This window comes from Trichoderma harzianum, assembly GCF_003025095.1.
Source record: "Trichoderma harzianum CBS 226.95 unplaced genomic scaffold M431scaffold_15, whole genome shotgun sequence".
Lineage (NCBI taxonomy): Eukaryota > Fungi > Ascomycota > Sordariomycetes > Hypocreales > Hypocreaceae > Trichoderma > Trichoderma harzianum.
This window is the reverse complement of record NW_020209263.1, coordinates 556815-583845: the sequence shown is the minus strand read 5'-3', so window position 1 is coordinate 583845 and position 27031 is coordinate 556815. Positions and strand designations below refer to the sequence as shown.

At 49.2% G+C, this 27031-nt stretch overlaps 6 protein-coding genes and 1 non-coding gene across 7 annotated transcripts; 2 read left to right on the top strand and 5 right to left on the bottom strand.

The window, feature by feature from the left end:
- Window positions 1-2: 2 nt before the first annotated feature.
- Window positions 3-590, bottom strand: M431DRAFT_262711 (hypothetical protein). Its single transcript, XM_024913880.1, has one exon. The coding sequence runs from the start codon at window positions 500-502 to the stop codon at window positions 296-298; it is 207 nt and encodes a 68-aa protein (XP_024769867.1). The 5' UTR covers window positions 503-590; the 3' UTR covers window positions 3-295.
- Window positions 591-1762: 1172 nt separating this feature from the next.
- M431DRAFT_95674 (hypothetical protein) lies at window positions 1763-5735 on the top strand (the record flags this gene model as incomplete). The annotated part of the gene is made up of 4 exons (XM_024924728.1): window positions 1763-2411; window positions 2478-2795; window positions 2845-4943; window positions 5160-5735. The coding sequence occupies 4 exons, from the start codon at window positions 1763-1765 to the stop codon at window positions 5733-5735; spliced, it is 3642 nt and encodes a 1213-aa protein (XP_024769866.1).
- Window positions 5736-6247: 512 nt separating this feature from the next.
- On the bottom strand, window positions 6248-6421 carry M431DRAFT_60574 (hypothetical protein; the record flags this gene model as incomplete). Its single annotated transcript, XM_024921566.1, has 1 exon — window positions 6248-6421. A coding segment is annotated over one exon (174 nt), but the record flags the coding sequence as incomplete, so codon positions are not given.
- A 280-nt stretch (window positions 6422-6701) lies between these two features.
- Window positions 6702-10226, bottom strand: M431DRAFT_512398 (hypothetical protein). Its single transcript, XM_024919829.1, has 14 exons — window positions 10069-10226; window positions 9675-9976; window positions 9572-9619; window positions 9466-9519; window positions 9321-9412; window positions 9180-9251; window positions 8801-9124; window positions 8570-8747; window positions 8191-8521; window positions 8124-8129; window positions 8001-8064; window positions 7558-7944; window positions 7245-7508; window positions 6702-7177 (listed from the first exon to the last, which is right to left on the bottom strand). Exons 1-14 carry the CDS (start codon window positions 10078-10080, stop codon window positions 6915-6917), a joined length of 2397 nt encoding a protein of 798 aa, XP_024769864.1. The 5' UTR covers window positions 10081-10226; the 3' UTR covers window positions 6702-6914.
- Window positions 10227-10879: 653 nt separating this feature from the next.
- Window positions 10880-14392, bottom strand: M431DRAFT_95744 (hypothetical protein; the record flags this gene model as incomplete). The annotated part of the gene is made up of 2 exons (XM_024924737.1): window positions 10880-14160; window positions 14227-14392. The coding sequence occupies 2 exons, from the start codon at window positions 14390-14392 to the stop codon at window positions 10880-10882; spliced, it is 3447 nt and encodes a 1148-aa protein (XP_024769863.1).
- A 2606-nt stretch (window positions 14393-16998) lies between these two features.
- Window positions 16999-17088, bottom strand: M431DRAFT_t173. Its single transcript has one exon. It is a non-coding gene; the product is annotated as a tRNA-Val (tRNA).
- Window positions 17089-20900: 3812 nt separating this feature from the next.
- On the top strand, window positions 20901-24923 carry M431DRAFT_499629 (hypothetical protein; the record flags this gene model as incomplete). Its single annotated transcript, XM_024917818.1, has 1 exon — window positions 20901-24923. One exon carries the CDS (start codon window positions 20901-20903, stop codon window positions 24921-24923), a length of 4023 nt encoding a protein of 1340 aa, XP_024769862.1.
- Between the last annotated feature and the right edge of the window lie 2108 nt (window positions 24924-27031).

Genomic DNA, 27031 nt, shown 5'->3' with positions numbered 1-27031 from the left:
GAAAGAACGAACTGAGAGATTAAATAGTTTTGAATTGCTCAAAGCATCACTCTCTTGCCCCAATTAAAAAGAAAGTATCACGAAGCATTTTGAACAATTAGGCCCGGTGGCTTCTTTGGGCTAAAAACTAACTTCAGCAGCCACCACCACGAATATACGACCCTGACTTTGGGCAGCCCTCTCCACTGTTAAGTCATCGACGCATTAAACATCTCGATGTCGTCTCGAGCTCAAGTCAATCTGTATCATGCCCAATAGTGACAGCCTTGTCGAAGTATACGCATATGATCCTGGACTAAGCTTCCACTAGCACATACGACCATAGGTAGAGGAGAATTCGGGGTCCCGTCTGCTCCCCCATAGACAAGCCTCTAACCGGCAGATTAGTAGTTAAGTGGGTGACCATTAGCGAACACCGGCTGTTGTATGTTTTTATTTTTTTATTGTGGATGCCTTCTGTGGCAACTAACTTGAGGCCAACTACCCCTGAGATCAAGCACATACGACCATATCCATTAGAATATACGGGATCCCGTCCGCTCTCCCAGAGTCAAGCTAATGAGAGGCAGATTAGTAGTTGAGTGGGTGACCATCAGCGAACACCGGCTGTTGTATGTTTTGCTTTTTTTGTTATAGGTGTCTTCCATGGAAATCAGGCCAACCACCGCTCAGGTTGAGCACACACGACTATCTCTATACGAGATCACGTTAAGTGCATGCTTCGTGTTTATGGGTGGCCATTTTCAGCAACTGATGCCTCTGGAATTAGAGATCAAGGTCGCTATTTCTTGAGACTTATGAACGAGGAGTGAGCCAATATTGACCTGGAACCCAGCATACCAGCTCTTAACAAGGGCTTAATCATAAAAGAGGCGCCCTCTCATCCAATCCAGAAGTGAGGGGGAAATAGCAAGAGGACTCAAAGGCTCCCGCAACATGCATGTGGGATATATTAACACAACAAGAGTTGATATGCTGTGGATAGATTATCTCCAACTATGTGGGCTGAGGTGGGAGTAAATTGATCCAGCCAGCGCGCTAGCATAGTCTAAGTTTACCTTATGGTGAGAATCACGTGGACGCGCGTGATCCTCCTGCTAATGCAAGCCGCGACTGCCCCGTTGGCCGTCTGTCACTGAAGACGGTGTCTTCGTGTTTGTTTCCTTCTTTTTCCTTTTTTCTAGATAGCTTCCTCTGGACCAGAAGAAATAGATTTCTATTTCTCAACAACTTAATCCACTTGCCGCCCTGACAATAGCGATCGCTGTTCGCATTCTGCCCTCCAGCTTTTCAGAGTAAGGAGCCAGAACGATCTCTCTAAGCGCTGGGAAGCCCCTGCATCTGATCTAAAATCTGCGGGCCTTGTTGGCATGGGATCCTCTTTTCGCAATGGGAACAAAAAGCGCGGTGGAGTTTGGTGAATATTCGCATCTGAGGATACTGTCATTAGCGGGCCGAGCAACGGTCTTCTCAAGCCGCAAATAAATCCAAGCGTCAGAAGGCCCAGCGTGTTTTCTATCGGGTAGACATGTTGCATCTAGCAAGGCATAATTTCAGCACAGCCTGCAAGCAGCTGAACGCCTGCGGCGGCAAAACAACGAATCACGATGTCTCAAATACCAGGCTCCAGCCGCCAGCCTGACTTGCGACTCAAAATCGTTCTTAATTTTTCTCGCCCCTTGCTCCGAAGTTCACCTCTTCTGCTGCACATACTTTATAAGCTGAGACCTGAGTTTGCCCTGCCTGATGAAAGCGGCGGATCATGGAGGCTCCCGAGAGCAGAAAGAGAACTCGAGAAGATGATGGTGCATTGTCGATCCGCTCGAAACGACACCAATCGAACAATGGCGACTGGCAAAGCCTTGGCTATTGCGACTACACCGTTGGCTGGGTTTGCGCTCTCCCCATCGAGATGGCAGCGGCAGAAGCCATACTAGACAGCATTCACGCCCCCTTGCCCCGCAAGGAAGGCGATCCCAATACTTACACTTTTGGCCGCGTTGGTGAGCATAATGTTGTTATCGCATGCCTTCCAGCGAGCCAATACGGCACAAACAACGCCGCTACAGTGGCCAGCAATATGAGTCGAAGCTACTCCTCCATCACCATTCGATTGATGGTTGGAATTGGTGGTGGAGTGCCCGACAGCGGGATCGACATACGATTAGGAGATGTTGTAGTCGGGAATGAAGTGATTCAGTATGACTTAGGCAAGGTCTTGCCCGACGGCCAGTTTCAGCGAACAGGCCGCACCACGACACCGCCTCACACGATCATGACGGCTGTGTCCAAACTACAAGCAGATTACGAAAGCGCGCCCAGCAAAATTCCCAGCATCCTCTTGGATATGCTCGACCGAAACGAGCAAATGACCTCATACGCCCGACCTAGCTTGCCAGATCGACTGTTCCGTCACGCATACAAGCATACACAAGAGATGGACAGCTGTGAGCGCTGTAGCTTATCGGAGGTTCTAGAACGACCTCATCGGGAGACCGCGAAACCCAGAATCCACTATGGCAAAATTGCATCCGGCAACCAGGTCGTCAAGGATGGCGAAACTCGTGCTAAGATGGCGGAGGAACTTGGCATCATCTGCTTTGAGATGGAGGCTGCAGGGCTGCATGATTTTTCTTGCCTTGTGGTTCGCGGCATTTGCGACTACTCAGATTCTCACAAGAACAAGGCCTGGCAGAGGTATTCCGCTGCTGTCGCTGCTGCATACGCCAAGGAACTCCTATCTGTCATACCTACACAGCAACGAAGGGATACTGAAACGACATATCCTACAACAAGTACGTACTGGAACTTCTAATGTTCGACTTTTAGCTGATCTCCTTGCAGACCCAACATTACTCCAGAGTCGAGTGGAGGCAGTGTTGAACTCATTAACGTTTGAGCAAATCGACTCGCGCCATGCAACAATCAAGACTCAACATTCCAAAACTTGCCAATGGCTGCTCGGCCACTCAAAGTACGTCGAGTGGCTCGAACCCATCCATTTTGCCAGTCATCATGGATTCCTGTGGATCAATGGAAAGCCCGGCGCTGGGAAGTCAACATTGATGAAGTTTTCCTACACCTACGCGAAGAACAAGTGGAAAGCAACAGCCGACGCAAACGTCATTTCTTTTTTCTTCAACGCCCGAGGCGTTCAGCTGGAAAAGTCAACAGAAGGAATGTATCGATCTCTGCTTTTTCAAGTCATTCAAAAATTCCCGGACGTCCTACACGATTCAGACCACATCTTCCAAGCCAGGCACAACCAGGCTACCTGGGATATCGAAACGCTCCAGGCTCTTTTCACCCATGCGGCTACCAAACTTGGCCAGCGACAGATCATCTGCTTCATCGATGCTCTTGATGAATGTGATATATCTGAGGTTGAGAATATGGTCGAGTATTTCGAAAACCTTGGAGACCAAGCTGCCGAAAGCCAAACGAAAATGTACATCTGTTTTTCCAGTCGCCACTATCCTCATATCGACATACGCAACGGATTGAAGCTCACCTTAGAGGACCAGCCAGGCCATGGCGAAGACCTTGAGAAATATGTCCGAAGCAAGTTACGAGCCGGCAACAGCAAGGCGTCTCAGGAGGTCTCTGCCGAAATCTTAGAGAGAGCATCAGGAGTTTTCCTGTGGGTGGTGCTCGTCGTTGACATACTTAACAGAGAGTTCCGCGATGGTCGCATATTTGCAGTAAAGCAGCGACTAAAGGAGCTGCCCGATGGGCTTAGTAACCTTTTCAAGGATATACTTTGCCGTGACAATCATAATATGGACGATCTGTTACTTTGCATCCAGTGGATCTTATATGCAGCAAGACCCTTGACGTGTGAGGAGTACTACTTTGCCCTCGTATCAGGACTAGACCCAAGCCCTGAGAACTTGGTTAGGTACGATCGAGAATCGACTACCCCTGCAGCCATGGAGTTGTATCTTCTTAGCTCTTCGAAAGGCCTTGCCGAACTTGTCAAGTCGAAGGCGCGAACTGTACAATTTATTCATGAATCGGTTCGCGATTTTCTCATCAAGGACAACGGGATTCGCCAGTTATGGCCCAATCACGCAGCGAGCTTTAAAAGCTACAGCCACGATCGATTGAAACAATGCTGTGATACTTATTGCAACATTGACATTTCCGAAAGAGTACCCCAGGGCGAGCCTCTGCCTAACGCATCGTCAGAGCAGGCAAAAGAGTTACGTACTCGGGTTTCAAAAGAGTTCCCATTTCTTGATTACGCGACACGACATGTTCTTCATCATGCCAATGCTGCCGAGGATGATATTTCTCAGCTTACATTCCTGAAGAACTTCGCATTAAAGCGCTGGCTCCATTTGTACAACTTGTTTCAACGGTATGAAGTTCAACGTTACACAGCCAAGGCTTCTTTAGTTTACATCCTGGCTGAGCACAACCTACCGTCTCTTGTCCGATCTGCAGTTAACAACGGATTTGATGCTCATCCGAAAGGAGAGAGGTACGGATACCCTCTTTTGGCTGCTTTGAGAAATGGCCATGAAGAGGTATACAAGGCACTCCAGCCTCATTGCAATGCTTTGGACAAGATCATTGATCAAAACGATTACCATAAAGGGTTCTCGATTCCAAAAATTACGACTGTGCTTCATTACGCCGCAGAGCACGGCAATCTATTACTCTTAACACACTTGCTCGGGTTCATGACACCAGCAAGTGATGCACCAGATGAGCGGAGGGGCCGTACTCCTTTGAGTTATGCGGCGTCTAGTGGTAGTGAAGCTTGTTTACGGGCGCTGCTCTCCTGCGGTTCACATATCGAGGCAGCCGATAAAGACGGCCGGACGCCGCTATTATATGCCGCAAATGGCAAGAATGAGGCCATTGTACGGCTGCTGCTTGACCGAGGCGCGCAAACTGAGGCAGCCGATAAAGACGGCCGGACGCCGTTATCGTACGCCGTGGAAGGGAATAGAAATGAGGCTATTGTACGGCTGCTGCTTGACCGGGACGCGCAAACTGAGGCAGCCGATAAATACGGCTGGACGCCGCTATTATATGCCGCGTGGTTAGGCGAGAGTGTACCTATTGTGCGGCTGCTGCTTGACCGAGGCGCGCAGATTGACGCAGCCGATAAAAACGGCCGTACGCCGTTATCGTACGCCGTGGAAGGGAAGGGAAATGAGGCTATTGTACGGCTGCTGCTTGACTGGGGCACACAGATTAAGGCGGCTGATAAAGATGGCCGAACGCCGCTATCATATGCCGCGGAGTCTGGGGATAAGGACGTTGTACGGCTGCTGCTTGACCGGGGCGCGCAAACTGAGGCGGCTGATAAAGATGGCCGAACGCCGCTATTATATGCCGCGTGGTTGGGCGAGAGTGAGGCTATTGTGCGGCTGCTGCTTAACTGGGGCGCGCAGGTTGAGACGGCCGATAAATACGGCCGTACGCCGTTATCGTACGCCGTGGAAGGGAAGGGGAGTGAGGCTATTGTGCGGCTGCTGCTTAACCGGGGCGCGCAAACTGAGGCAGCTGATAAAGATGGCCGGACGCTGCTATCATATGCCGCGGAGTCTGGGGATAAGGACGTTGTACGGCTGCTGCTTGACCGGGGCGCACAGATTGAGGCGGCTGATAAAGATGGCCGAACGCCGCTATCGTATGCCGCGAGCGTGAAACGGAATGAGGCCATTGTACAGCTTCTCCAATCGCGTGGTGCTAAATCTTCGTCGTCGATGATATCGTCTTAACCTCCCTGCCTCCCACCCACTATCCGCTCTGCACTCCCTTTACATACCGGGCGTCTTGGGCAAATAGCATCTGCAAGAAACTGCTTGCGCAATTTCACACACATACTATTAGCCAGGCGCCACGAGTAGCGTTCACTCTTATAGAAGTTTCTCGATAACGCCGTGACATACACCAGTATTCCCAGCCAACACTCCGCAACGAGCATGAATGGATATCTCTTTGGGTGGTACTAAAGCACCTGTCTCCTTCTGTAGGAGTAAAGGAACAAAATAGACACTGCACCGCTATGTGCTCTCCTCATCTAACGTGCAGCCGTTCTCACAATCAACTCTCTAGCCGGGCTGTAATTTCTCAGGTAGATGGGTAGGGATCACCTTACTCAGCTCGCAGTTATAAGTTTGTATGCTCAATTCTCTTATAACAGGCTTCCTCTTACAATCCTTTGTAGGTTCATCTTAACATCACACTGTATAAAGCTCCAACCGCATGCCCACACGCTGCTCCTAATGGTTATAAGTTGTCGCAGTAGAATATCCAGCACATACGACCATAGGTAGTGGAAAATTCGGGGTCCCGTCTGCTCCCCCATAGACAAGCCACTAACCGGCAGATTAGTAGTTGAGTGGGTGACCATCAGCGAACACCGGCTGTTGTATGTTTTTGGTGTTTCTTTTTGCTTTTCTCTTTTTTTATGTGGCATCAGCAGCAGCTCTATATTGGATTTTCGGTGAACGGTGAGCGGCGAATCAACCCCTGTCACAGTTTTTGTCATTTTCCTAATTTGGAGTGCGGGATGCGTAGTTGAGCCGCATCTCGGGTAAAATGCCATTGTTGAGATGACAAAGTCTAAAAAGCATCCCCCACAGCATTCAGGCTTGGCTCCTCCCACTTCGCGGTTTCTATCATGGATACATTTTCCAGTCATAGTATCAGTCGCGCCGTAGGGAGCATGGTGCAGTGAAAGTCATGGATAATCTACTGCATGAACTGTTCGCTCTATATGCAAGTACATGTTTCTACCTACATGCCGTTCTGCATCTTTAGGTATCTGGTATGCAAACTACATATCTAGCCAAACGTCGTCATGAAAATGCCAAGCGCCGTTTTTATCCGTCAACATGAAATAATACACAGGGATATAAACTACACATAACTCTCCTCAACACCAGCCACACACTTTAAGCCTGCATCTTTGACTGCACCCACTTCACCACACCTCCCTTGGCAACGATTTCCTGAACGCTAGGAGGCATCTCTCCAACTTTTTGCTCCCAGGAGGAGCCATCTTGCTCCGTAATGGTGACTTTGGATCGGCGGACGTCCCACAGCAGCTTCCAGCCCGTACGGCGAGTCAGGGGCTTCGCCGCGTCATCCTTGTACGCTTCACGGAGCCTCTCAATCAGCTTCGGGATTTCAATTCCAAGAAGAGCGTTGTTGATGCCTGGAAGTTTTTCCATTAGTTATTTGACATTACGAGGAAAGGCTAGAGAGCCTCATGGAAAACTCACTATTGCGGCTGAAAATGTTTCCGAAGCTACCTGCAACCACGAGAGGAATCTGCTTGGCTAGGATAGATGTTGCTGCTTGCTCTCGGGAGCTTCCACAGCCAAAGTTAAATCCGGTGACAAGAACATCATTTGGCTTAATAATGTTGCCAAACTCGGTATCGTAGTTCTCCATGCACACCTTGGCCATTTGCTCTGGGGTCAAGCCATCCTGGTAGGTGTATTTCCCGGGGTAGATGCCATCAGTGTTGATGTTGTCATTATCACCTACTTCAGTTAGTAAGTAATTCCGTTAACGCATGGAAAGATCACTCACAGAAAACAATTTCGCCTTCAATCTTCTCGGGGAAGCCCGGGACGACAGTAGTCAACGTCTCTTCTTCAGTAGCCGCTAAGCTTGCCGATTCTTCAGCAGCGCCTTCAGCAGCGCCTTCAGCAGCGCCTTCAGCAGCGCCTTCAGCAGCGCCTTCAGCAGCGCCTTCAGCAGCGCCAATCAAGCTCTCCATCTCACCAAGGATCTTGTCAAAGGCATCTCCAACGGCGCGAGCTTTGTCGGCAGCAAAGTCACCGCTGCCCTCACCAAAGACTACTTTCTCCACGCCCTCGGGCTTTTGGTACCAGCCAGGGCTGGCAATCTTACCCTGAATAGCACTGGCTGCGACGACCTCGGGGCTGGCGAGATAACACAGCGCCTTGGGACTTCCTGGAGACAACACAATTAGCATCGTATAAAAAGTTGGATCCACAGACTCGAATTACCCATGCGCCCTTTATAGTTTCTGTTGCTCGCGGAAATGCCCACTTGGCCTTCCTCAAGTAAGCCCTATATCAATGATCAGCGCTGAACACAAATCTCTAGAACATGTAGTATCTGTCACATACGGTGCCCTGTAATTTGTATTAGCACTGAACCCTAGAACATATAGCACCTGCCACGAATGTAACTTACTAGGCCTATGCAAGGACCACACCCAGCCGGGAGTAGCTGGGCCCCAGATTGTTCGAGAATCTGCCAGTCTCCCGCATCTTCCGCCATCTTCTGTTCAGCCACAGATGCAGGCGCAAGATAGAACTTGACGCGAGGATGAACCTTGGCAGGCTTGCCGTCCTTACCAGCCTCCCTGAATACACGAGCAGCAGCAGCGAAATCCTCACTTCGACCGTTGGTGCAACTCAGAAGATACGCCTTGTCTACAGCTATATCCTGAGCCTCGAGATTCTTAACAGGGTTGGCAACCTTGACAGAGTTGGGACCAGCAACAAAGGGCGAGAGGGTGGATCTGTGGCCTTGTTAGAGTGACCACTTTGGATGAAACAAGGGTTCTTACAGGTTGAAATAGAATTCCTTGGCATATTTAGCACCCGGATCAGCAACCATAGGGTTCTCCAAGAGCTTATCAATCCGCTCGTGATTGATCCGGTCCTTGGTAGGACTGTTAGACATGGCTGCGAGTGTTGCCCTGGCGCGGTACCATGAGATGAGCTTGTCATCAACAGGGAATAGTCCTACGCATACATGTTAGTAACTCGGCAAAAGTTGCGGGAGAAGAGAGTCGGACCTGATAGCGCTCCCCATTCAGTAGTCATGTTGGCGATTGTCAAGCGTTCGGAAATCGGAATGCTTGCCAGCGTCTGCTCAGACCCAGTGAACTCGACGCACATGTTGAGCACGTCATCTTTATTAAGCAAACCGCATAGGGCTATAATCGTGTCTTTGCCTGTGACTCCCGGAGGCAGGACACCCGTGAAAGTTATCTTCACAGTTGGGGGAATCTGCCAGAACACCGTCGAGGTTGCCAGGACACTGGCAGCGTCTGAGCGGACGATGGCTGTGCCAAGACATCCTACACCACCGTACATGTTCGAGTGACTATCACTAGCAACTAAAAATGGTATTAGAAATAGGCAGAGGACGATCCGGATTTTGAGTTAACTGACCACTGACGGTTCCTGGCCAGGCATAGCCTTCTTCAATCATAATTTGGTGCCCAATACCGTGTTTTGCGGGATCTATCAAGTCAGTTCCATACGCTTCAAATATCTTTGGGATGGGAAAAAGCCCCGGTAGTGCTAGCATACAAAAGTCGATGCCATGTGTGTTGGCAAACTCTTCGATCAGGCGGTATTTGCGTAGATTTTGTTCAGAGGTGTTCTGCACGTCGTGATCAAGCCTGCGAGCGATTAGACGATGAATACGGGTTCAATTGGAGGCAAGACAGCGTACGTCATGACGACCTGGCGATTATCCTTGACCGAGGTGGCACCCATTTCCATATACCTACACAGCTTAGTTATCATACCATTACAACGACTCATTCAAGTGTTCTTACTTGGTAATCACAGGCCAAGAATTGTCGTGTGTCATGCTCTTATGAGGCCTTTTGCAGAGTGTTTAGCTTGACTTCTTGGTATCCTGACAAGGTATCGACCAACCGCAACGTGATATAATCTCCAGCCCTGACTTTTTTCCCTTCGAGAAGGCCATCTGCGTGAAGTTGCACAATCTTCTCGGTAAGTGTCTGTGGATTGGCCGGGGCGGCGCCCAGAGAGGACTGGAGGACAGATGATCTGGGAGTGCTATCGATTTGCGACTGGAAGGCCTGTTGCCGTCGGGGACTGGATAAAGTGTAGTTACGGAACTGGGCGCCAGATGCCAACAGCAATCGTGAGCGTGTGATTGAGGTTCGAGCCTGCCGCACCGCAAGGGCGGAGGCATTGAAAGCGATGGCTCTCCGCTGAAGAAACTCCAGAGTCAGTCAAATTTCTTCGAGACTTTGACGAGACGTCTGTATGGGATAAAGCGCCAATGATTGGTAGAAAAACTCACAAGTGCAGTCATGATCGATAGCTGTAGCCTTGGAATGGAATTGATGATTCCAAGGAGGCCGTCGCAGGCGATTGAGCGTCAACAGCGAAAAGGCAAGAGTGCACGCTGATGCTGGCGATGGCTTCAATTCGACTCACTGCACAGAGCCCCGGCCTCGGAGCTACGTCACAAGCAAATGGAAAAGAAAAAAAAAATACACCGGCTGTGATTGGCTAGAGATGTCGAAAGCCATTATGGCTCGCGTGAGTTCTAGTAGTGGGGCTTAAGCTGCTAGATTTGACAGCCCCATACAATCTACTAAGCTGCCCGATGAACTACATACAAATCCACCTATGCACGTCAGATCTTGGAATACAGCTGCACAAGGGATCTACTGTACAACTTGCTTCGATGTAACTCTCTAGACAATGTCTCAGTAAACGACCGTGCAAGTATTATCCTCTTATCAATTCATTTGGCAGAACAAAGTAGATAAAGTCCATCAGAACTGGTGCAGTGCATCCTTGACAATACATGTGCGCATATACTCTCATCTTCTACTCGTACATTCGTAACCGCAGATATATAATACATGAACAGCCTTTTACCATAAATCCATGACCGCGCGCCTCCCGAAAGATTATATCGTTGCTCATACATAACCAACTCCAAGCCACAATATCCATAACTCTTATTCATATAATCCAATAAAAACAGAAAAGAACTCCATGTGTAGCCCCATACTGTTGTACATCGCCGAACAAACTCATCTTGTACTTTACTGGAATGGCCCAGGTGTGACGGTTAACATTTGGGTGATGTGCTTCGGAACTTAATGCAAAGGCATGCCACTCTTAATACCGTGACCCCCGTTCTGATGATTGTAGCTTCTTCTGTACGAGCCCGTGACGGGCTCATTCACCCATGTGCACCACATTTCTGCAATTTCTGCATCGGTTGCGTTATGACGAGGCACATCCTCAGGCCGCGGTGCTCGAGGCATTTGCGCTTTATACTTTGGTGTTGTAGATCTTGATGTTGTAGACTTCGGCGTCGTAGACTTCGGCGTTGTAGCCTTGCGCAAATTATTGACAATATCCTGCAACTCCTGATCATCGTTTACAATCTGAGCTTTGATAAACGAAATGTTATTCTGCCCCGATTCTTGAAGCGTTTGCATTATCGGAGTACGCGGCGTATACGCTATACCATCCAACTTTGGAGCAAACTTGGGATCCGGAACGACGGACGGGTCGAGCATCGCCTCAGCGCCCTTGTCCAGGAGAGTCTGGATATCCAAGCTTTCACCATGAGGAATCGGAGTTTTGTGGCTTGGAGTGACGCAGTCCATGTTGACTTCTTTGCGCAAAACGTGATCAATGTCAACTGCAGAGAAGAAAGCGCAGGACTGGGGAAGGTCGTTTATTCCCACTTGTTGCGCGAACATGGCGCGCGTCCAGATATTCGCTACCTGGAGTGCAAGTGCAGCCCGGTATTTATCCTCGTTCTTTACCAGATACCGAATTTCATCATGGACTGTGATGGCCAATCGGGCATCGAGGTTGAACCGGCGAATCAAGTAATCCATGGACACAATTAACAGGTGGAGATAATCAACGCCCGAGGATTGAATGGCCCAGTTGATGCGGGAAGGCAGGTAGCCACCCTTGCTCACAAAGCGGCTCATAAGTGCTTGTGTGATACCGGCTCCCAACACCGGTGTTCGGGCCCAATCCTGTTCCGCAAACTCTTCCAGTTTATTGAATACAAACGACTCCGTTCCACCTCTCCAGAATTTGTGCTGGTTTATGACCCTGCGGATCGTCTTGGTGCCTTTCGTGTTGGCATACAGTCTCTGAGCAATCGTCATTGTCTCGCTTTCACTGAGCGCAGGATTAAATTGTCGTAGGAGAGTAGCAGCAAAGTTCAGCCCAGCTCCGTAAATACGCCCGTAGTTGAAGACCTTCGCGTCATTTCTAGTGATACCCAAGATCGCCGCTGTCCGCGAATGCAGGTCAGTGCCTGCAGCTTTTGTCCCCTCAAGCGTCATGAAACCGATTGCATTTCCGCCGTGGATTTTGAATGTCGCATCGCCCATCAAGCTAGCAATCCACAGTTCCTCCGAGTCTACATCGGCACCCACAAAGCAGTAGCCATCGGGAGCTTTAACCATCGACTTTAACTCAGACCCAACACGGTTCTTCTTGGCATTGCTTGCCGTGAGCCAGGTTTTCTCAACTGCTCGCCGAGTGATTGTACCCATGGGAATAACTTGGGGTAAAATAAAGCCCTGGCGCTTTTCTCCAGCCTCCATGGCTTTACCCTCTTCAGTGGCGAGTATGTCGTTTTCGTAGACAACCATTTGGGACCTTATCCTATCGCGCGCGCTTATCCAGTAGGAACAAGAGGCGTTCATTTCCAGTGCCTCTTTAGCATACTCGTACTCTGATGATAAGGTTCCGTTTTCAAAATAGTTGAGATATCCTTTTGCCATAGGATTCGAGCAGCGAGCGGTGGGACCATCTTTATGAGGGAGCTTAAAGTATGAGTGCCCCCAATCGGCGCGCAAGGCAGGGTCAGAGTCATCAAAGACACACTCTGGCATCTTCTTTGCGATGTAACCGGGTACATCGGTTGGGCTGACTCGAAACACCCAGCCATATTTGTTAGACCAGAATAACGGATGCCCATCCCAAGCCAGCTTCAATAGCAAAGGGGCGATGCGACTTCGCACCGTCAGGTTTATAGGGGCGTTTTTACTGGGATAGAGATCCCTATACCATTTCGGCTCCCCCGCCATCTTTTGTCTTGCATCGCGTACTGGTGGATCACCCTTGCGTTTGCCTTTGACCATTCTAGCCTCCTGTACCGACCAGTCCAGTTGCATCATCCAGGGATCGTTTCCCCAAATCTCGGGGCTGTCCTTCAGTTCCTTGGCTTTCTTTGCCAAATCCTCCAATCTCTTCTGGACCGATTCAAGGAGGTTATTGTATAGCGCATCGGCATTAGCGATGTATTGCTCCCAAGTCTCGTTAACCGGCAGAATAACGGATGACAAGTGCCTCAGGGCAGCGAAACTAACCGGATGTGGGCAAACGTTCAAGAAGCTGGGAAGAACGATTTGATATACTCTGTGAGTGGTAGACACATCTGCAGCGCAGTATTCCAAAAGTTGGTCCAACTGTTTCAGTATGACCTCGCGGTCAGTCTCAGCAAAGTCATCCCGTTTGCTTTTGTCGATGGTGACGTTGAGATGGAATTTGGCGACATCCCGCAGTGAGTTGACTGAGCTTCTTTCGACCCACAGCTCCTCTTCTTCGTGTATGCTAGGATTGCTCAAAAGCTCGACCATGCCGTGATCGGGATCTTGGCTAGCCACTCTTTCTCGCATCTCTCGATTTTTCTTGAACCTCTGCCAGGTCGGGCGTTGTCGTGAGCACATACCGTTAACAGCAACGTGCAGTGACATGGTATCTAGGAATCCAGTTCTAGTTTGCTTGAGATTGTACTCTTCCAATATTCTTGCTCTGTCATAACCAACATTGTGTCCCACGATGATACGGTCCTTAGCTGGGTCGCCTATCGGTATTAGCTGTCGCTCGTTGTCTGTCTCGCCGAGTAGCCAAGGAGATAGCCAAGAGTACCAGGCCGTGGGGCTGACTGCGCAAGCCATTACTGCAAAGTGGTGATTTTTATACATGACTTCTGTGTCAAAGCACAGCATCTCTTCATCGGGGGATTCTACCGACTCCGGTGGTGTCCCATCAGAGTGATATTTGGTCCACCCGCTTTGGTGCACCCATTGTTTCGGCTTGAGAGGAACATTCGCACACGCGAATTCTTTGGCAAACCGCAAGTATGGTTCGGCGCAATCGATTCCAAGCTTGTGAAAATGTTCGTCGAGGGTCTTGCCCTTGAGTTCAGGCAAGTCGAAAGCGACAGGTTCAGAGGTATCCGTGTTCTTTCCATAAAGGTCGTGTCGTTTCAAATGATCTCTTGACAGCCTTACTAGCTCCTCAGGCGGTGGTCTGGAACCCCCAGGAAATATCTGAGGGAAGATGTGGTCGCTGAGTTGCTGCACACCAACTTCATTGTATCGCGAAGAGGAAGACACTGTTATTGCAATATCAGCTACCGATATCAAAATCTCATACGCAGGGAGTGTCGCAAGCATCTTACAAGCTAGAGACTTGGCATCCTTGGCTTCATCCCTTTGTACAACATCAGCGAGCCATCGCGACTGCGCTTCCCACGCAATGCGACGTCCTCGGTGGCGAGCAAGCCGAACGAAGCTCGCTACTGGAGCTCGCCGGAGCTTGCCAGCGGCAGAGTAGAGTGCTCTCATACGCGTTGGGGCGACATTAAAGATAGGCGACAGAGCGCCAGGTAGTTTGATCTTATCGCGATGAATAGGGCAGAAGAAAATGAGGATCCTAAAAAGTGAAGTTCATGGCAATGGCCGTTCACGTTCACGAGGAAAGAATTGCGCTATGGCTAGTTCCCAAGGGCGAGAATTTTAGTGGGGTGGGGCGTATGCTTTGCAAGGGCGGGCGAGCTTATCAAGAGCAACTGCGGAGATGGCAAAAATGACGTCGAATCGCAAAGGTCAGTCATATTGATGCTTAGCTTTTAAAGCTCACGCGCTCCGAAGAAAATACATAGAAAGCAACTCAACTATGCGAACTAGGTGATGGACAGAGTGAGATTATAGTCTAGTAAAGACACATGTAGCCAGATGAGCCCAGCTGAAATCCTCCATTGTGGCATCAGGCTGTGTCACCCAGCAGCCAGTAGCTGCGGCCCCCTCGTCCAACGCCGCTTTTGGCCCCGGTCATTGGTCCGACATCCCAATTGGGAAATATAGGACTGAAGCCATCTCCAAGATCTCCAGGCACCGTAGGGCTGATCCATCAATCATGGCACCGCCGCATCGCCGCGCATCAGGACGGTAAACACTACACTATACTATTCAGCCATTAGTATAAACTTGTTCAGAAGTTAATTTTTGGGCCTTGACCATTCTGAACAAAATGAACATTCGCACTGCAGCAACTTCACTTATAACCCCTCGTTATCGTTTTATAGCTCTTTATGGCCGCGTGAAATGTTATGCGCAAAGAATGCAACTCTAGCCAATACCGAATCTCACAATGCATAATAAATTAACCATATCATCTCAAAAAGCTCATCTTATTCTTTGTCTATCTATTCATTGTACTTTACGCCAAGGTATTTAGATTGCCTTCGGTCAAGTTTTCTTGTTGTCGCTTCGCCTGAGTAAATTGCTACCCTAGGATCTACGGACTCTACTACGCGACAGTGCTTCTTTGGAAATATAGGTATATATTTACAGCAACACACACCGAAAGATCACATCATATTGTCCTTTTTCTTTTACCAGCAGGATTGTATTTTTGGCGCATGCGTTTCTATGGCTAACTGCGGTTTATATCTATCTGTTTGCTCCTTTACGCTGAACAGTCTGATGCGTCATGAACATCCTTATATCTGTCGGCCCAGCATACTTTTGTAGTTCTCAAATAATTGAAAAATGACGACTCATGATGAGCTAAGTCGTGTATATCAAATTTGAGATCTATTGCTTTATAGAAAGGCGTACGTCAGCCTGCAGCATCTGCGACGGATGGCGACACTACTCATCGTACCACGTTGTCAGCGAATACATCATATAGGAAAGTAGGTGTATATCCACACGGAACAAAATAATGTGCCGACAATTTCATAGATACTAGAGAGGTAGAAGTCTTTTCGGTGCAGGCAGGTACATGTATTTTTGGATATCTGTTGGCGGGGAGCTTCAGTCACAGCTGATGGAGGTCATTTGACGGCAAGTATAAGAGATGAGGATCTGATTACGGGAACTTGTACAGACTATCACTAGATATCAACATGAGGGACGAGAGCATGAGGGTGGGATGCAAGGCCTCGACTTGAACCTTCGAGTCAAAGACTTATGTCATCCCACGTAGCTTGACAGGCCATTGTCATACTCCTGCCTCGGCCTATGACTCAGTGATGGCATTGTGGTCAGATCGGCCGCATTGAGTGAGATGACACTGCACTCTGCTTTTACATCTGTCCTTTGATATGCACTCGAATTTAGGCTCTCTTGTTCTGATCTAAAATATCATGATGTAATCCCTCTACATGCCGAGCGAGTGGGATGTGCCCCCTCTTCACAAACTGGGTGAATCGACCGCGATTATTGGAAGTCCTGGAGGTAAGACCGTAAGCATACTTTATGTAGCTGTGATTTGCTCGGCAATACGCACTCGGTTGTTAACATAACTCCGATACTTGATTTGTCTTCCTCTGTTTTTGCTAGTAAAACGAATTAGGTAGCATTTTCGATATTGGTACCAGAGGAACACAATTTCAGGCATCAAAATTTGCGAGTGCCGGAAATAAAGGGGGGTCAGGCAACAATGTAACGAATGGAATATCCCACGTAACAACATCCCTCAGACGCCGAATTCTTTCCACCGTCATCGTAGACTAGTCAGGCATCTTTCAACTCCCCGAACTCCGTGTTTCTACTCGAGCGGCGAATTCAAAGTGTTGGTGACAGTGTAATCTCGTCCGACTCAGGGGGGCGTGATGCTTCTTCATCAGATATGATAGATTTCAAACGCCTTGTTTACGCCTTTTGCCTAACGACAAAATTCACTGACCCCTATATTCTCATTCTAGGTAGTTTTGCACTCCTTCAAGTGCCTGCAGAGACCGAAAAGTACCTACCTTAGGTATGCTGTTTGAGTAATCTGACGTCGGCCAACGAGTCGAGCAGTTTTACGAAGCAGTCTTGACTGTACCCCACGCGTGATCTCCGAATTCCCGTGATGAAAATAATATCAAAAATAAAATAAAAAAGCAGAGAATGTGATTTATTATGTAAAAAGTGTTTCAGATTCTACGTTGAGAAAAAAAGAATGATCTCGCCCGGGCTCGAACCGGGGACCTTTTCGGTGGTGTCAACAGATGTTGTTAACGAAATGTCATGACCAACTAGACCACGAAACCATTGATTCCAATTTGGATGCCGGGTATTGGTGTCTCCAGCATTCTTGAAAGATTCAAACTACGACTGACGAACCGTCCCATCCTGAGATGGCTGCTGAAGCACACTTACCTCGCTGCTGTGAACTTCGGGTAGGTGTTCCGGATGTCGGTAATGCTAAGAGCCCGGATGGGGCCGTAAACGGGACGACCGCCGCCAATCAATATACAGAGAGCAAGGGGCGTATTCGGTCGTATTCACCCTGAGCTAGCGGCGAGGTTGAGACATCGGGTATTATTACATGGACCGTCTTCTAAATCATGAGTTGATGCCTATTCTGCGTTCTACTCATCCAGCACAAGTTGTCCGTCTGAATATGTAAACAAACTCAAGAGGGGAATACGAACGGACAGATAAAAGAGAAGCACATTTTGGGGGGATTACCTTTACAGCTATGTTGAGTCATCCTGAGGAGAAGGATGACAAGCTATTGCCACTTACGAAGTACGAAGTACGATATGCTGCCGTTACACCAATCCGCGCGACAGCCGGACTGTACAAGCACCCCGACCGAAGGATTGATCCACGCTGATGATACAGCAGTTTAAACATAATTTTCACACCATCCTTGCAGCGCGCATGGCTATCGCTAGATTGGCTTTCTGCTGCTAGCTGTTTGGTAATGTCGGGATTCAGCAGTTTAGATGAGTAACGGGGTTATGCCGTCGGGATTCGGGTTCGCATGGCAGGGGCCATGGCACTAAGCTGTTTGCTGAAAACGAAAAGCAAACGAAGCTGAAGGTATTATTAGCACCTGCAAAGCAATGATTGATTATATCTCGGGAGAAATTAAACTTAGTTGATCAAAGCGAAGCAAATGAAGCACGAAGTAAACGGTAGTTCTTCTTTAATGATCAATGTTATTTAATTTCTTCACAGGAATTATTCATCTATACATTGTATCAAATATTGTGCTCTGCTCCATAGAAGTCAATAGTTCCTTGCAACGGGAAATAAATGCGAGACCAACGTAAACAATACTCGGTGGTCGGAGAATATATATCATATTTCGCTCCCCGGGCGCCGCACATAAACAAGCTTTTTGCCAGTTTGACTCCCCTATCATCCACCGCATAGTAACCTTGAAGTAAGGGATGGCGCCCCTCCTATTCGTGCTGGCGGTCTGGATTTCGGCCATGTTCTGGAGTGCGAGACGTCGCAAATCTACCTTTGAGTACTGACGTCAGCTGACAATTCCTCATAAAGGGCAGATGCAGCGGATAAACATGTCTTTTTCACTTTCTGAAGGGCAGACAATAGAAAGAGCTATATTATGCATGTCCTCTTGGCCACATCTAGATGGAACGTCAAAAACGTGTTTTGCAGCGTCTAAAAAGCACATGGCATCAGTAAGCATGTACCAGCCCGCCGTCGGGTCGGGTTTCAAAGCTTACGCCTTACCGCAAGCCTTACCGCAAAGTAGGGGCTCTGCTAGTTAAAGTGGCGGCGCGGGGATACCAATGGATATGTTTTCAATGTTGGCAAGGGCCCCTGCTTCAGCTACGGAGAAAAGCCCTTCGAGAAGCGCCACCACGTTAAACCGTGGCGTCTACGGGATTCGGAGTCGGGTAGCGTCCCGGTGAAAGCTCGAAGGATGCGCAAAACAAAGCGAGGAGTCATTGCCGCAAACATTGCTCCATAGTTGTTAGTAGCAGGAGCAAACGTTGGTGGCACACTAGAGTGATGAGTCAACTAATAAGGGGGACAGAATTCAAGGAAAATTGATAATGAGAAAATAATGGTATCCTATTATTATTTTTGTTGATTTTCTACACATCTAGAAGAAATGGGTTGACGTGAGATTGAATTGATCGTCGCCAGGGGGATGACGTCCTCGCGGTTGGTGCTTTGTTTGTGTTCGAGGTATCTATGTACCAGTACCTCTTTGCGCACAACCGCAGGGACGGATGCGGGCTGTGCCGGGGCGATTTGTGCAAACAGCATGAGATGCGTAATATTACTGCATAAAAGTAGACTTGCCGACCCCGGCGGAGATAAGGTAATCGTATCTACATACAAGGTGTTCAGGTAGGTATGTGGTGGTAAGAGGATAGGTGAAGAGGTGAATGTATGGACCTAGCGAGTAAGAAACATACAGCGACATGTTGTACTTCGCAAAATCTAATCAATCATGGCAAGACACTGGTTTCACGGGTGCTACCTTTTGTTCTAAGCACGTATCAACGTTGCTGTACTTGTGTCGGCAAGATGCCTCGAATCTCGCAAGTGGTGAGCGAGATACGCGTACTCGCACTCGCGCGGCGAGAACTGGAGACAAGATACGGGCCACAGCAGGCGCCGTCGCTACGAATACAAGTAATCTGTATGGTGTCTTACTTGCATTTGCAGTCGATCGCCGTTGAGAGTGCGTAGTACTCTCAAACATGGCCCAGTAGCATGAGACATGACGTGGTCGAAGAGCCGCCTACGAATGCCGTATGTATTCACTCTACAACATTAATCTCTTTCGCCAGGTTTCGTCTCATCTTCATCTGAAGCTGTACAAGGCCTCTCTAGTCCTCATGGCGCCTCTCCCCCACTGTCGCCCGCAACAGCTAGCCGGGTTGCGTTGGTGGACTCGGCCTAGTCGTTCAATTAATTGGCCGGGGAGACAACCGCTGATTTCAATGAAGCTGCCTGGGCAAATGAATTACACGTATTACCAGAAGTACTCGTACTTTTGTTCTGTACCGGTACATACCTAGTACGCACTTCGTACTTCGTACACGCAAGGGCATTCAAACAACTCCGAATCCCTTGTCCAGCCCTGGCCACGAGGCCCTGCAGATAGGCAAAAGGCGGACAGAGAAAAGAGACTGTTGCGCAAAGGAGAAACAGGTTGAACGACTCTCCTCCGTGATGCGGCGCCTACAGTGGTATGCCTGGTGCTGTTCCCCTCAATAAGCGAGAAACATCCATACCTGCAATGGATCGTATCGTATCGTACCAGCGCGGTGGAGTTGCATGTTTCCCTCCTATTTCCAGCCTCTAGTGCGAAATAGCGGCCTTCAATCTCGCCAGCGCTAGGTTCGTCGGGTCCAGCCCAATCCCGTATCCCAGCTCGGAGTAGCCTAAGGACTTTTTTCTTCTCATCCCCGAGCGCATGCATCCTGGAATGCGTGGCATTCTCTCCCAGTTACGGGGTTTGTACGTGTACCTACCTTATCTGTACGAGCATCGATGCACGCACCAGGGAAAACGGACCAGGAATTTCGTACTCTGTGCGAAGGCGCTAAGGCTGTTTGGGCAGTAAACGCAACTGCAAGTCGCGGCCAGGAAACGTGCATGTCGTTGTAGTGCAGCAGGCACCGGCTTTGGCTCTTTCCGGCTCTGCTTCATTATTCACTTGCTGGGTGGGGCCGTGCCGAATCGATGCCTTCTTATATGCTAGGTCGTTGCTGCCTCCGTGCTTTCTGGATCCGAGCTTCGCTATATCTTTAGGCGCCTCGCCACGTTGGCCTTTGCTTTCATCTTTTCTATTTCCAAAGGCTTTCGTCTATAAATCAAGGCATCACCCTTGCAGCAACCGCAGGGGCGCAGCTGTTTTGTCTTGTTTCCTTTTTTCGCATCTCGTTTGATCTTGTAGCGCAACATCGACTCACTCTCGTTTGCTGGAGTGACGCGCTGCTCATCTCGTCCCCCCCGGTCGGTAGAGCGAGGTCCCGATCCTCGACTGCATCGAACTGCATATCTCGAACTGGCATAATTGGCCTCTCCTTCGAATAGCCGCCATTTCTCCGTCTACCCGCCTGTGGCAGGCGCGGCAATTGAGACGATGACCGCCGACATATCGGAAAAGTCGCCCATGGGCGCGCAATCAGTCCCGACCTCTAGCCACAGCGCTTCTTCAGATGTCGATGCCACGCTTTCATCGAGACATGGCAAGGAGGCGGACATCGACCTGACAAAGGTCGACTCCAAGCCGCCTGCTCCTCCCCCTCCCAAGTCGGACGACATCGATGAGCTTTACGCTCATCTGCCCGCCAACCAGGCTGAGATCCTGAAGCGTCAGGTCTATACCCCGGAGATCAAGGCCGGAATCAAGGCCGTCTATCGATATGCCTCCCGCACTGATCTTGCCATCATCTTCGTGTCATCCTTCTGTGCCATTGCTTCTGGTGCTGCCATTCCCATGATGACCATCATCTTTGGTAGACTCCAAAATACCTTCCAGTCATACTTTTACAGCGGCGGTAGCATGACCTACGACCAGTTCATCAATGAAATGAGCCACTTCGTCCTCTACTTCGTCTACCTGGCCATTGGAGACTTCGTCGTCACCTACATCTGCACCGTTGGTTTCATTTACACTGGTGAGCATATCGCTGCCAAGATCCGCGAACACTACCTACAGAGTTGCATGCGCCAAAACATTGGTTATTTCGATAAGATCGGTGCCGGTGAAGTCACCACACGTATTACGGCTGATACCAACCTCATCCAGGATGGTATTTCGGAAAAGGTTTCCCTTACCCTCGCGGCTCTGGCTACTTTCTTCACTGCATTCATCATCGGCTTTGTCAATTACTGGAAGTTGACTCTTATTCTCTCATCCACTGTGTTCGCATTACTTCTTAATGTTGGCACTGGTGGCCGTCTTATGCTCAAGAACAACAAGGCTTCCCTCGAAGCGTTCGCTCAGGGCGGCAGCTTGGCTGATGAAGTTCTCAGCTCAGTTCGGAATGCTATTGCCTTTGGAACCCAAGATCGCCTTGCCAAGCAGTATGATAAGCACCTCGGAAAGGCTCAGTACTACGGAGTTCGGGTCAAGTCTGCTATGGGCGTCATGATCGCCGGTATGATGCTTATTCTGTTTCTGAATTACGGTCTGGCCTTCTGGCAGGGCAGCAAATTCATCATTGAAGGAATTGTCCCACTGTCCAAGATCCTGACCATTATGATGTCCGTCATGATTGGTGCTTTCCAACTCGGCAACGTCACCCCCAACATCCAGGCTTTCACCACTGCTCTTGCTGCAGCTGCCAAGATCTTCAACACCATCGATCGAATCTCTCCGCTCGATCCTTCAGATGACAAGGGTGAGAAGCTCGCTGACTTCAAGGGCAACATTCGTTTGGAAAACGTCGAGCATATTTATCCCTCTCGACCCGAAGTCAAGGTTATGAATGGCGTGTCGCTCGAGATCCCTGCTGGCAAAACTACTGCTTTGGTTGGTGCTTCCGGATCTGGTAAGAGTACTATTGTTGGTCTCGTTGAACGATTTTACGATCCTGTCGGAGGAACCGTTTACTTGGACGGCCATGACATTAGCACCCTCAACCTGAAATGGCTGCGTCAGCAAATGGCCCTTGTTAGCCAGGAACCCACTCTCTTCGGAACGACCATCTATCACAATATTCGCCATGGCTTGATCGGAACGGAGCACGAACATGCGACTGAGGAGAAGCAGCGCGAGCTCGTCATGGCCGCGGCTGCCAAGGCCAACGCTCACGACTTCATTTCTGCCCTCCCTGAAGGTTACGGGACCAACGTTGGTGAACGCGGCTTCCTTTTGTCTGGTGGCCAGAAACAACGTATCGCAATTGCTCGTGCCGTCGTGTCAAACCCAAAGATTCTACTGCTGGACGAAGCTACATCTGCTCTCGATACCAAGTCTGAAGGCGTTGTCCAAGCTGCCTTGGAAGCTGCCTCTCAGGGCCGAACCACAATTACCATTGCCCACAGGTTGTCCACTATCAAGGATGCCCACAACATCGTTGTCATGTCCCAAGGTAGCATTGTTGAGCAAGGTACCCACGATGAGCTCCTTGAGAAGCAAGGTGCCTACTACAACCTTGTTTCGGCCCAGAAGATTGCTGTCACTCAGGAAAACACCGAAGAGGAAGAGGAGATCTCCGAGAAGGAGGAGATGCTTATCCGCAAGATGACCACCAACAAGGAGGAGTACACAGTTGACCCTGATGATGACATCGCCGCTAAACTGGATCGATCTGCTACACAAAAGTCGGCCTCGAGTATTGCCCTTCAGAAGCGCAAGCAAGAGGAGGAACAGAAGTACAGCCTGTGGACTCTTATCAAGGTCATCGCTGCCTTCAACGCCCCCGAGTGGAAGCTGATGCTGGTCGGCCTCTTCTTCTCTACCATTTGCGGTGGCGGTAACCCAACCTCTGCAGTCTTCTTCGCCAAGCAAATCGTCACTCTCTCGCAGCCCGTCACCCCAGCGAACGCCCACCACATCAAGAAAGACTCCGACTTTTGGAGCGCCATGTACTTGATGCTCGCCTTTGTTCAGTTCTTTGCCTTTGCAACCCAGGGTGTCCTATTCGCCATCTGCTCCGAACGCCTTGTCCACCGCGTCCGAGACCGTGCTTTCCGCGCCATGCTGCGCCAGGATGTTGCTTTCTTTGACAGGGATGAGAATACCGCTGGTGCTTTGACGTCATTCCTCTCCACCGAAACAACCCATGTTGCTGGCCTTAGCGGTGCCACTCTCGGTACGTTGCTCATGATGTCTACAACTCTCATCGTTGCTATCGTTCTGTCGGTTTCGATCGGATGGAAGCTCTCGCTCGTTTGCACTGCCTGTATTCCCATCTTGCTGGGATGCGGATTTTTCCGCTTCTGGCTGCTTGCTCACTTCCAGCGTCGCTCCAAGGCTGCTTATGCTGCCTCGGCCACTTTTGCTTCTGAGGCTATCTCTGCTATTCGGACTGTTGCTGCCCTTACTCGTGAAGAAGACGTCTTGAAGCTGTACCACGATTCACTCGTTGAGCAGCAACGACGCAGTCTCAGGTCGGTGCTGAAATCCAGTTTGTTGTATGCTGCCTCGCAATCGTTGAACTTTTTGGTCTTTGCATTGGGCTTCTGGTATGGTGGTACACTGATTGGAAAGGGCGAATACAACCTTTTCCAGTTCTTCCTCTGCTTCATGGCTGTCGTTTTCGGTGCCCAGTCGGCTGGTTCTATTTTCTCCTTCGCCCCCGACATGGGCAAGGCTCATCACGCCGCTAGGGAGCTGAAGGTCTTGTTCGATCGTCAGCCCACTATTGACACCTGGTCAGAGCAAGGCCAGCCGTTGCCCGAGGTCGAGGGAAGCCTTGAATTCCGCGATGTTCACTTCCGTTACCCAACTCGCCCGGAGCAGCCAGTTCTGCGAGGATTGAACTTGACCGTCCAGCCTGGACAGTATGTTGCCCTGGTTGGTGCCTCTGGCTGCGGCAAGAGTACTACAATTGCCCTCTTGGAACGATTCTACGACCCATTGACTGGCGGTGTATACATTGATGGCAAAGAAATCAGCACGCTCAACCTGAACGAATACCGGTCACACATTGCTCTGGTTAGCCAAGAGCCGACGTTATATCAGGGAACTATCAAGGAGAACATCCTGCTTGGAACTGCGGACCCAGATGTCACAGACGAAGCCGTGGAATTGGCTTGTCGCGAGGCTAACATCTATGAATTCATCATGTCCTTGCCCGAAGGATTTAACACCATTGTCGGTAGCAAGGGAGCTCTGTTGTCTGGTGGTCAGAAACAACGTATTGCCATTGCCCGAGCTCTTATTCGTCACCCCAAGATCCTTCTTCTTGATGAAGCGACTTCTGCTTTGGATTCTGAATCTGAGCACGTTGTGCAGGCCGCCTTGGACAAGGCTGCCAAGGGCCGTACCACCATTGCCGTGGCTCACCGTCTCAGCACAATCCAAAAGGCAGATGTCATCTACGTCTTCAACCAGGGCCGCATAGTCGAAGCTGGTACTCATGCCGAGTTGATGAAGAAGGACGGCCACTATGCGGAGCTTGTCAAGCTTCAGAGTCTGGCCAAGAACAACTAGAATCTTTCTCCTCTCTTTTTTGCTTTTTATTTTTTTTTTGCGCATGAGATATCCGGACAGCAAAAAGCTGCCCTATCCATCTATTGGCGTTGATTGGTGACATAGACTGAAGAAAGTGCATGCATTACACACAGCCTTTCATCTAGGGAGAGGACGAATCCATATTTTGTTTTATAAAAGTTGTATCTAATTGCGGTTACTCATGGTGTATTACCCAGGACCACACTCTTCTCTTCCATGTTACTCTTGTTTTATATTTTTGTTTTAGTGATGGGGCTCTAGAGGGTTGTTTTCATTTACGCAGTGTCACAGGGGAAAGTGCAGGGGATGAGATACGGAGACCCAAGGTCAGACACGCAGATATGTACGACATGATCAGTGCTCAGCGCTGAAGATGGATGAATATAAAGACAATTCAAGACTTGAAAATGAATATTATTTTTTGTAGTGATTGTACTTTGAATCCCTTAGTGTGGCTTGAAATGTTTTGGGTGCTTTGGTCTTATATAGACGAGACACGGCTGTTGTTAATGCGGCTTTGTGTTTTGGTCATCGCGCTTCTCTTACATTTGATCACCAGACCTTGGTGCAACCAACGCTAGTGGGAGCCCGGGAATCGGCTACAAGAGTCGGCGAGACCTGGCGATTTGATGATTGACTGCGAAAGGCCTGGGGGATGACATTTCCCCTGAGATGGCATCCGTGAGAGCGGTCACCTTTCTATTGGATGTGCAGACTCAGAAGCTGCCGCAATCGTGCATTGCCGTCTCAGTGGATATCTGACACCTTCTCCTACCTAGTAGTATTTGATGACACATTTCTGGGATATTCATGAAGATGTGGTCTGGGGGAGGAGTTTACTTGTAGAGTTGGTTGCATTGACACTCGTTGTGTTTTACGCGCTGTCTTGCGCCACATGGGCAAGACAGGTATTGATCTTGGAGGGGTGTATTTGTCTGATGAATGGTCGGAGCTCCGTGGAATATATTGTTTCGAGAAAGTTTACTGTTGAAATGATTTGGGTAGAACTATTATTGCGAGTATATGCGTGACGATGTGCTCAATTCTTCTCTCCCTAAAGACATACTACTGGCTGGGCGTGGCTTTTGGGTAGCTGCTCCATTATGCTGGAAAGCTGGAAGAATCTCATGACTTCACTAGGCGTACTTTGTAAAACAGTAGATAGGGCTACATAGCGCAATCAAAACTTAATTCGGCTTCTGTTGGAACATAGCAAAACTAGAATGGATGCATTTTGCATTTCGAGCATTGGAACTGCAATGTGAGGTGGGCCAAAAGTGATGCACCCTGGGTCATGAAGATACAATCTCCTCTTCTTTTGGGCCGATCGGCTGCCAGTAGAGTCCAAAGATTTTGAAAATGATCTGCATACGTCCAAAATATGAAAGAAGACCTTGGCAGCTGTCCGCCGATGTATACCTTGAGGAAGCCAGTCGCATAATGCCGACGTAGCTAAATGAAAGGTAGTTGCTGAGTAGTAGGTGAATCAAGATAATACACCGTCGCCCTCACTTGGCCCATTGTAATTCCAAAAAAAAAGTAATTGAGCCTTTGGACAATAGAGTGGCATTATTGCTCATTGAATTGTCTATGGGACTGTTATTTCAGTTTTTATTTTTGGGCGGGTCAATGCATAGCATGCTTGAGTGATTGAAAAGTGACGAGCATGTCAAAAGCGCTGAAAGCAGCAGCGCGCACTCGAGTAAATTATTCGAACCGACTGTTGAGAATGATGATGCCTTCAACTCTCTTCAATCATATATTTCACACGTATAGCATCGACCAAAGAAGCCAATATGACATCCAGCAAGCCTATCGCCAGTCGCCCTTATATTCCCGGCGGCCTGGTATTGAGCGACTTGAAGAAATATCAGCAGCTTGGACGCTTTTATGCGCAAAACATGGGCTTCATTGAAGAGGCTCGCAAATTACTCTCTTACTACCGCCAGAACCCTCCGGATTTGAAGAATACCACCGTTAAACCTCGACCATCGAACAACGAACACCCAAAGTGGACATGGAAACCGTTGAGGGGCCGAATGTTTAGGTTGTCAGGCATCAGAGGCAAGAAGAGAAAACGAGAAAGC